This window comes from Rhea americana, unplaced genomic scaffold (genome assembly GCF_003343005.1).
Source record: "Rhea americana isolate MKP2758 unplaced genomic scaffold, rheAme1 scaffold_97, whole genome shotgun sequence".
In the NCBI taxonomy this organism is placed as follows: Eukaryota; Metazoa; Chordata; class Aves; order Rheiformes; family Rheidae; genus Rhea; species Rhea americana.
The window spans coordinates 527,449-537,817 of record NW_028187166.1 but is presented as its reverse complement, the minus strand read 5'-3'; the positions used below and the strand labels follow the sequence as shown (position 1 = coordinate 537,817).

Genomic DNA, 10,369 nt, shown 5'->3' with positions numbered 1-10,369 from the left:
GCCCCCGCCGCGGCGAGGGGGCTCGGGGACGCGGTCACGCGTGGCGCTCCACAGCCCTTCGCCTCTCGGCTTCGTCGGGCTGCGAAGCTAAAACGCCCGCGGTGTGAAACCGCCCGGGCTGCGCAGCCGTGTCACCGCGCCGGGTCCCCTGAAACGCTAGCAGGGAAAGAGAGGGGGAACACTGAGCCCTGGTAGRAATCGGAAGCGATTCCGGGAGTTTCGGTGAGTCGCTGCGGTGACCGTGCTGCAGAGTTGGGCKCCGAGCGCCAGACCTTGAAACCTTTACTCACAGCAAGTTGTGACGAGCGACTCATCTCGATACGGAGCTAATGATAACTAAGGGGCCCCGGGGCGTATGGTTTTTCCCAAATGGCRTTTGTCACTTGAGGGCCTGACCTGGTGTTTTTCTCTGTCAGTCCTCCTCTTGGGCCCTGGGGAAGGTGCTGAGGAGGCAGAGTCTAGTCTCAAACCCGCCACAAGGTTATTTTTAGGCGAGCCATTCCCCGCTGGGAGCCGGGGCCGGGCGGCTGCTGCCTTTGCAACCCTCCTCTGCCCAGAGATCAGCCACCCTCCCCCCCCCCGCTTGCCACCGTGGTGGCCACCAGGCTTCATGGTGGCCACCAGGCTTCGGCGGGTGCTGCCGGCGGCAGGTCACCTTCGCTCGTGGGCTTGTCCCCCTCCGGTGGGGCGAGGGGCGCCYGGCAGTGCGGCCGCTCGTGCTCCCCGGCTAACGCTCTCCTCCTCTTCGCAGGTTTACGGTGTACGCAGCTTGCCGAATCCTGCCTCAACGGGGGCAAGTGTGAAACTTTCCTCAACGGGACTGAGGTGTGCCAGTAAGTATGGAGGAGCCAGAGGATTTTCATCTCCCTAGACCAAAGTATTGACATGCATGTTGACTTTGCTTTGAAGGCTCTGGATTTAATAGGGCAAGATGCGTTTTCTTTCCTTGAGTGGCAAGAATAACCTGCTTGTGTAGGAGTCGCCGGGAGTTGGGCAGGATTGGGCTTTGTTCCTAGCTGGATGGAAAAACATGGGCAAACGGCCATGTTTTGCTGGTGTTACCTATCCAGACTGCCCTGCTGATGCTGGTGGAGCAGGAATGAGGCCTGGCCCTGGCCTGCAGTGCTCGTTGGATGGTGGGAGGATGGTCTGCCTCCGAGTTACTCCAGGCCCGGCTCCCTCCAACCCCAAAGCGTTGCCTTTTGGTTTCTTTCACGCCAGCAATTAGCAGCACAGTTTTGGGGAACATCTCCATACACATTGGAGAGGTCATTTCTGACATGGCTCCCCTTGGGGCTACGCTCTGTGCAGGCCACCAGAGAGGCAGGAAAGCAGGGCCACCTTCTCCCTGTAGCTCTGCCGAAGCTGGTGCCAGGCTGAGGATCCAGCCCAGGGCTCCTTGCAGGATCTGGCACACATGAAGCAGCTTTCTCCGAGCTGATTGTGGGGAAACGGATGTGTAAAACGTTGGGACTCTTTGAAGGACCAACCGACCCACCGCAGCGATGGCCGATTCACTCCAGGCTCCCAGGGAACAATAACCGAGAGAAATGAATAAGACTCCAGCTCCCTTTTAAAAACTATTCCATAAAAGAAATCTGAATGGGCAAGACTCTGTTTTCCGGCCAGATTTCCCCTCCGCCTGTTAAACGTGCCCTAAGCTGAGAGCAGGCAGGGAGATGTTCCCACCCACCCCAGATTTCCAAATAGGAAGTTCTTCTCTGCGGAGAAACCTGAAGGCATTTCCAATCCCAACCTGTTGAATGGCAGTTTTCCTTGACAATGTGTGTTGCTTTTTGCAAATCTGCCTGGGCGCCGTTACTCTGCGCAGTAGCTGGGCACCTCCCACCCCCTTCCTCCAAGCTGAGCCCCCCAACCCTTTGGTGAAAATAAATCAGCAAATCAATCAGGCACATGAGCAATTTAATGGACAAAGGCTGGGTCCCTTTGTGAGCTACTAATGAATGCACGCCACTTTTTTTTTGCACAGAAGCCCTTACCAACGCTTGACGCTCTAAATCTTGTTTTCTTTCATTCAAAGAGCGACAGCTGGGATTCGGTCGAAATTCGGCAGCTATTGTTAAGGGAGGCAGATTAATGCTGTGTGACTAATCATGTATGGCTTCCCAGAATGCCCAACCCTCCGCCCCCCTCCCCAACCTTACACCCCTCCTTTTCCTTGTGGTCATTCTTTCCTTTTTTTCTTAAGTCTCTGCAACTCCTGATTTACATTTCATGTGCAGATGGTGATGGAATCTAATTAGATCTGATGTGTGAGAGCACTATGCAGAGGGAAAGCTCCTGAAGTAGGGTTGTGAGGGTTTTTTAAGAGAAAAGGTTAACTTTAAAGAACTTCATTGATAGCTGCAAATAAGTGACTGTTATGACTGCAGGCACCATGATGGCTTTGCAAGTATGTGTGAGTCATTTTTGCAGGAAGCTAAGGTGCACGCTCGCATTATGTTGAAACGGTTGTCCCGTACAGCCTACGTATAATGGGCAATGAAGGCAGATATTAGAGGTACTGACAGACTAGATGAGATGCAACTTTTCAACATATCTGATAGCAGCTAGCAAAATCCTGTTTTTCACTTGTTTGAATATCTCTTTACGAGGAGTTTTGCTTCCAAGCTTCTTAAACAAAGCAGAGCCAAGAACACAGATACCAGACGCAGAAAAGCTGGCACTGCCCTTTGGCGCCTGCGTGAAATGCACCATTTTGGCTGCTGGCCACATCTCCCTTCGGCCTGGCACTTAACAAAGTTTGGCCATAAAGCTCCATTGTGCTTCCCCACAAATCCAATTAGAAAGTGGAGTGAAATAAATAGCGTATGAAGGAGAAGCTGCTCCGATGGACGAGCGTCCTGGCGTTTGTCGCAGGAGAGAGCTAGTTGGGTTACTCGAAGACGGCTCTGATAACTCAGTTTTGGAGTTATCAGTCCTGTTAGGGAAAGGAAATCACCAGCGTGAAATGAGGAGCTTTCTCTGCCTTTATTATTTTACAGTGATAGTTTGAAGGGCTGCAGGTCCCTTATCTTGTTTGTCCCCTTGCCAGGCAAGCCGGGGCACGTAGAGCTGTGACTGAATGAAGAGGACTGGGCATTTGATCGGCCCGAGGGTTTGCAACAGAGGCGGCCTAATTAAACAGCCTTTAGAGCTGCTTTCCCTCTTGGCAGGAGCAGCAGGATCGTTGAGCGCTCTAAGAGGGCGGAGAAGTTTGTGCACCTTGTAAGGGCCCTAGCTGGTGGCGTGGGGGATTTCTGTTCCACACATGGCACTTGTGCCAGACCTGTAGCTTTAAAAAGTCTGCTTGATGGGTGGCTTGGCGCAGCAGATGGTGGCTGGCTACAGCGGTGGTTGGGAGTGCGGTTTCATGGTGCTGGTGAACTGTGGCTTTCCAGAAAAGGCTCCTCTTTGACTAAGACATTTTCCCAGACAAAATGCGGTTTTCTGAAAGATCCTTTGGGCTTGTAGTGATAGCTCCTAATTAGACTTTTGGATAACTATGATTTTGACTGGCATCACTGCAAATGAGTAGGGCTGATTTTAGATTGCTACGCCACGTGACTTTTATTCCCAGGACCTCCCTTGTTCCACTAGTTAAAAGCAGATGGCATGAAACAGGGCTGAGTTTCAAACCCGGCTCCACCAGCGGTTCACTGTTGAAGTCGGAGGGGCTGGGGCCGAGTTGTCGTAATCTTGCCCAGAGAAGCCAAATAGGCTGCAAAGGAAAGGAGTAAGTTAAGTTAATCACTAGGCTTGCACTGAAAAGGGGGAAAAGTCAGTTTGCTAAAGTACTTCCTCTGTTTATGAATCAGTGCAGCGCCGCAGTTCAGTCGGGGATACGGCCCGTGAGTTAACGTGCGTCACCCCCGGCAGCTGCCGTGGGCAGTGGGTGAACTGGGAAGAAGCATTCAAGGAAGGACCGTAGCGGCAAGAGATGATTATTTTAGCTGAAAACTCTTTCTGGAGACAACCAGGAAGCCGGAGGAGTGATCTATATTTTGCAGCTCGCTCTACCCTTTGAGTTACTCCACTGCTCAGTCATTGTTATCTCGCTGCAAAGGGCGGAAGTTTCCTTTTGGTCTGATTTTTTCTCATGTGCTTTAACCCAACGTTATTTCCATGAAATAATAACAAAGAAAAAATGCAGTCTCGGTGCTGGAGAGGAAGAGGGTGGAGTGTTGAACAATCAACCAGAGGAAGCCCTTAAAGAACTAGCCGAGGGGTGATTCAGCCATGTTGAGAGCTCTTGATGGTTGTTTCAAGTCTGATCTCATTCTCGGAAAGAACAAGGTGGAAATGGGTAACAGGGTGCCTTAGAAATACGAAAGCGTCACCTGTTGCAGATTCCACTGGAGGAGACACTTTGCTGAGAACTTCAGCTGGTGAAGCCACTGGGATAGCAGTGTGATTTTTAGCTCTTTTCTAGAAAAACCTCTATTTACGTCCCTGCTCTCTGCCAAATGTCTTCATGGTTATCACAGTTGTCTCAAGCAGTCCTGCTCACCCCTACTAACTTGCCCTTGGATTTTGTTGGTTGGTCTGAGKTTTTTTTTGCCTTTYCCCCCCCCCYGCACATTGCCTGGATAACCGTGATGAAATTCTCCCAGCCAGCTGTGTTTGCTGTGTTTGGGTTGGGGGCCAGCACTGGTTCTGCTCAACGAAAGGTGTCTCAGTAGGTCCCTTGCCGGTACCTGTGGCACCGAGATGAGCAGGAAAGGTGGGGTGATGCCCGTGGAGAGGAGYGCACTCTTCAGCTCTCCCGGATCCAGAGGCGATGAGCTGTTTGTGCTGGCTGTAATCACCTGAGGTCAGGGGCCTGAGCAAAGCCTGGAGGATGGGGGCTCGGKCCTGCGCGGCTGGGTGCTCGGGAACCGCTGTGATGCAGGTCTGCTCCTCGCACAACTTCTGTAGAGCACCGGTTTTGGCATATGGCCTATGTTTTTATTTCCCTGAATTCCGTTCCGTGTTACAACCCCCTGATGGTGAAGGGCTGTATTTCTGGATTAGTCCATTTGTTCCAGCTGATCCTACACTCTGGTCTCTGCTCCGAGGCCGTTACAGTTTATAGCATGTTGCACGAGGGAAACATGGATAAGTCATTCCGCGACCAAGCCGTTCGCCAATTAAGGGGTGGATAACATAATCAGCAGGCAGTTAGCAAGTTTTAAAATAACATTGTTTGGAAATTAACTTGCTCTTTCCAGGCCCGGAGGTGTGGTGACCGTCGTTTTGCTCGTGTTCAAGGTGTCCCGAATGGTAACAGCCTGCGTACATGAGAGCAATGTGCAATTTATGGGGCATAAGGGTGTTTAACTAGGGAGTAGCCGYGGGGCGCAGTAAGCGGGAGCTGGTACGCTCTGGATCCGGACGGATTAAAATACCCCCGAGCTGCAGGTGACGACTTTGGACCGCGTATCGGGACGCCGCGGTCCGTGCGGTTCTGCGCCCGAGCGCCGGAGGCTGAAGCGCCGCTGGAGCCGGAGGTCCCCTCGTTCGGTCCTCGCGGGCAAGGTGCTGAGAGAGGTCCCGCGGGCAGGGGGCTCCGGGGATCGGCCCGCCGGGCAGCGTCCCACCTGCCGGTGCCCGGGGCGCCAGGCGCCGGCCCCGCGGCCCCCGAAACGGGCCGCTCGGAGCGTAGCCCCGCGGGGACCTGCGCCGGGCTGCGTTTCCCTCGTGCAGGGATTTTATAGCCTAGTTTTGGCGTTCACCTGGCGCGTCCTCCCCTTCCCCCACGGCAGTCCGGAGTTAATATTGGAAAAGTCGGTTAAACGGTTAATGTTTAGGCCTTGGCGATTTAGGTTCTTGCACGTTTCCAGCAAAGAGAGCGGAGCTGCATTTTAATGGGAAACTTTCACGCTCAGTCAAGTTGCAAAAATTTATTTGTGCGTAAATCATTTTCTTTTAACAAGTTTTCACCCTAATTCCCTTCCAAAAAACTGAATTTAATGGTATTTATAGGGAAATGGATATATTAAGTTTTAATGATGCTATAACATTGCCCTTATTTAATAGATGGGGCACGCTGCAGGCAAACCACCGTGCGGCGGTGGGCTGGGAGGGCTGAGCCGCCAAAGAGGAGTGCTGTTACCGACCTTTCTGGGGTCTGGGGTGGAGGTCCGAGTTGCTTTGGGCCTGATCTAAAGTCAGCGTAGCCAAGAGTTGCCCTTCTGGCAGTGCCAGGCTTTGCTTGGGCCTCCCAGGACCGTGCAGGATCCGGCCCAAGCTTAGAGACTTGCATGGGCAGTGGTTGCAGAGCGTAGCTTTGCCTTCTGCTGCTGATTCCTCCTGCTCGTCCTGGGCTTTTGTGGCACTGTTGGGTGGCCAAACCACCCCGTCGGCCACCRCCTTGGTGCTCTTGAGTTTTGGGGGAAGGCACGGGCTAATGCACGGCATCCCGCGTGGGCTGCCGGGTGGTGCTTCACGCGTCCACCACGGGGAGCAGAAAGGAGCTTGTGGCGTTCGTCGCCCGCCCCGTCCCACGTCTGCTTGCCCAGCGAGCCGTGGCTGGTGGCCCTGCTGGACGTGGCTCCTGCGGGGAGCCGGCTCTGCGCCGCCGCGCGCACCCGAGGGACCTCGAGCGTCCGGTTGGCGTCGGCTGCAAAGACGTTTGGGGGCAGTTAAACCATTAAATACCCTCTCCTGGGGCCTGCGGCGGGTAACGGCACGGCGCCGAGCTCGGCGCGGCACAGCCGTGTCCCGGCGTGGCGGGGGGAGCGCCGGCGGGGGCCGGCCCCGGCCCCTCGCTCCTAGTGAAATGTTAGCCCCCAAGTCAAAAGGCGACAGACGGCCCTTTCACGGGGCCCGCTGTTCCCCGGGAAAGGTGGGTTTCCAAGGAGCGCGGCGCAGGAATGCGGGCCGGGGGCAGCGGCGCCCTTTGTCCGCCCCGGCCGCCTGTTGACACAGGGATTTCTGCAGGCAAAAGGTGCCGAAAGGCAGCGTCTTCCCTCCGCTGCTCGCCGTTGCCTTGGTTAAAGCCAGCGGCMGCGGCAGYGGCAGCCTCGGGCACCTCTCCGTCCGCACCGGTGGCTTTCCCGGCTCCCTGGGAGCAAGGTTGTGATAGCTCCCGACTTTTTTTTTTWTATTATTATTATTATTTAGGGGGCTTTTCCTTGCTTCATAGGGAAAGGCAGCGGCTTCCTGCGTCCCTGCGGGTGCGGAGGGGTGTTGGAGCCACCCTGGCTCGCTCCCTCCTCCCGGCTGCCTTCTCCTGTCCGTCTGGCTCGCTCCACCGAAACGTCCCCGGCGCAAATCGCCCTGACTTTCGGAGGGGTTCGCGCCTCGTGGGTGCCGATGCGCTCTGTGAAACGCCCCTCTCCTCCTAYTTATAAACGCCAGAGCTAAATACAGGTGGTTTAAACTCTTGGTAGTGTTTGGATGTTAATCTCGGGTTTTGTTTTCAGGATTAGAAGAGCAGGATATAGGGGCCACGCGTGCTCCTGGCAGGAGTTTTCCTTTTCCGGCAATCAGGCAGCTCAGTGTTCAGCCAAAACTTGGTTTCAGGGGGAAAAAGGAGTTTGTCATGTCGTAGCAAGATGATGACACTGGCGCAGTGTGTGCCAGGGCCCCGGGCGCTACCAAACGGAGCTCGGGAGCACGTGGAACCGGCCCCAAAGCCGGGCACGGCCGGGGCTGCTGCAGCCGGGTCTTTCCAAAAGGAGCTTTGCCTTCTGGAAGGGGGTTGTTCTCCAGGGGTGCCAGCGGGATGGGTACCTCTGGAAGCATTTCCTTCCAAACAGTCCTCAAAAACGAGCCCTTCCTTTCGAAGTAGCTGGAGAACGGCGTCAACGGGGGGAGCGCGCGGCGGAGCCGGGCGGGCTGCGGCGGGGGAGACCAGTCCCGTCCCACAAACAATGGGGCTGGGCGGACCGACACCAGCGGAGGATATAAAAAAAAAATCAGCTGGGAAAAAAAATTCATAGGACCCATTGTTGAGGGTGGGAATGAAGCGAGTTTTGTCTTGGGCTCTTCCTTAGACATCTTTCATGTTTATTGTGAATGAACCTCCATTGAAAAGCAGCTCCTTYCCAGGTAGCTGGTTGCTATCGCTGGTGAATAGCCTGGCCACTTTGCTTAGTAATGGGATTATATTGTTTTTCATTACAATGGGAACGTTGATTCCAGCACTGTCCTGACTAACGTCTACTTAAGAAACAAAGCAAAAATTTTTTTTTTCTCCTCGCCATGCTAGTGAGAAGAGCAGTGGCTCTAGCACGTTTTCCCCTTGCCCCTGACCATGAGCATATCCAGCTTTGGGAATTCCTTTAGTGTCTTTCCAGATGAAAGTCTGGGTCTTAAGATCTCAATTAGATGGCTTGGGTTAGGTCAAAAACGAAATGGAACAAAAAAAACACATCAAAGACTCGGGATTGCAGTTTGCTTTTTTTAATTAAGCAAGACTGTAGATCTGCTCTTGCTTTATTAACCTGATGTCACTTGAAGTAACCTGCTGCTTTGCCAACCAACCTCCTTGTATGAGTTTGTTTTGTTTTTTGTTTTTTCCCAGGCTAGTGTCCTGGAGTGTTTAATAAAGTAAGACCTGGATGGGACTTTATCGAGTACCCTGCCAGTTCAATCTAGCACCAGTTTTTGGTGATACGATTGCCGCTGTTGCAGCAGGAGATGTTGGTGGGGCCGTAGTTGTCCCTCCATGCCAGAGGTCCCGTGTCCTCTGCCGCCCAGGGCAATGGAGAAGCTGTGCATGCCCTGCGAGAGGATGCTGTGGGCAGAGCACGTGTTAATAAATGAGGGACCAAGACAGAGTAGGAAACGAATCCGTTCTCTGTGAGACGCTGAGGTATCTCCCGTGAGCACCAGCCCTCCGTTGCAGGGTACCAGCAGTGGGGTTAGAGCTGGTGGGGATCAAGGCTCCTGCACCAGGCACTGCAGAAACCTGGGTTGGGGGAAGAGGTGCAACCTCAGAAGAAAGTTGGGGTGTTGATTCCAGTCTGTGCCAGGCAAAAAGCCACTGGCACAACTGGAAAAGTGACTCTTATGGGTGGATGTCTAACAGTTGGAAAAAAAACTGGATGCATGAGCTCTGGTAACTGCTGGGTTTGCGTTGTTTGCATGAAGAGGCGTGTGGAAGCAGGCAGCGGTGGATGCTGTCTGCGAGCGCGAGGGTGGCGCTTGCAGAGTGGTGTGGGCAGCGTCGGTGCGCTCGTGCCACCCCTCGATGGCTGAGAGCAGCGTGTCGTGTCCGTGGGGCCGCAGGCAGCGCAGGGAGACTCTCCTTTYGGTTATGGCAAATAGTTTGGCCCCCTCGAAGCTGTGACTCCTTTTGCGTTGCCCAGGCCGTGCTGGAGCAAGTCTCCTCTGGATGTGACGCGATCTGTGTCTTCACAGCTGCAGACAGGAGGATCCCGTGCTGGCAGCTAGCTCGAAACCACTTGACTGCATGAGGTTTCCAAACTCCTTCCTCGCGGTGCTGCAGCATCGCCGGGCTCCGCTAGCCCTTTCCGCCTGGGCCGCGTGGGGACAGTGAGGGTGAGGAAGGGGTGACATGACGGTGAGGACAGGGAGAGGCAGCCTGGATGCCGGGAGGGAGCTGGGAGGCTCCTCGCAGCCCAGCGTCCCCCCCCCCCGGGGCACGGGGCACCTTTCAGCCCCCTCGCCGCCTCCCGCGTGCGCAGGGGCCGTTGGTCGTCATCTGTGCCGGCGGTGGCAGATGGCAGCTTAGCTTAGAAAGGAAAACAGCAAAACTCCTGAATTAGCCTTGGGCTAAAGGTCAGGGAACCATCTGCCTCGGGATGCTTTCAGTGGCTGCATTGCTGCGGAGGGCGAGTGCCGGAGCCGCGAAACCTGTTGCTGGCAGGTTGGAGGAGAAGCCCCGCGCGCTGCGGACGGGGAGGCGGCAAAGAAAAGGGCAGCGGGGGARCCCCGAGCCCAGGGCGGCGGCGGAGCAGCGTGCAGCCGCCTCTGCCTGTCCCGCGTCTCGTGCAATTCGTTCATGTTTCCGATTGCTTGGTCTCGGGCTGCGGAGCGCGTCGGGGAGCCCTGCTGAAATGCCGCCGCGCGGTGCCGTCTCGAGGAAGTTGTTAAGGCCGCGCGGCAGGCGGGACGAACCCCGGCGGCCCCGCTGAGCCGCGTAGCGAGTCGGCCGGGGCGCGGCGGTGGGAGCGGGGGGTTCCCAGGCCGTCGTCCGCTGGGACGTGCCGTCCGACCCCGGGCAAGGCCGCCGGCATCGGTCTTCACGTCTCTGGCGAAGCGCGCGGGAGATTTATGGATGGGGAGCGCTGCGTGTTGTCCGTCGCGCCGCCCCCTCGTTGCACTGTGCGCGCGACGCCGAGAAAGCAGAGCTTGAAGAGGAGAGCAGGCTCGCCGCGGGCCGGTGTCGTGGGAATCGAGCCACCAGCCCCTTCCTGAC

At 55.5% G+C, this 10,369-nt stretch overlaps 1 protein-coding gene across 1 annotated transcript in view; it reads left to right on the top strand.

The window, feature by feature from the left end:
* NOTCH1 (notch receptor 1) overlaps positions 1-10,369 on the top strand; it is a 46,086-nt gene that overhangs the window by 4,838 nt on the left and 30,879 nt on the right. The window contains exon 2 of the mRNA XM_085325231.1: positions 606-833. Within this exon, the coding sequence (XP_085181357.1) occupies positions 606-833 (228 nt within the window). The remainder of the gene's footprint in view (positions 1-605; positions 834-10,369) is intronic.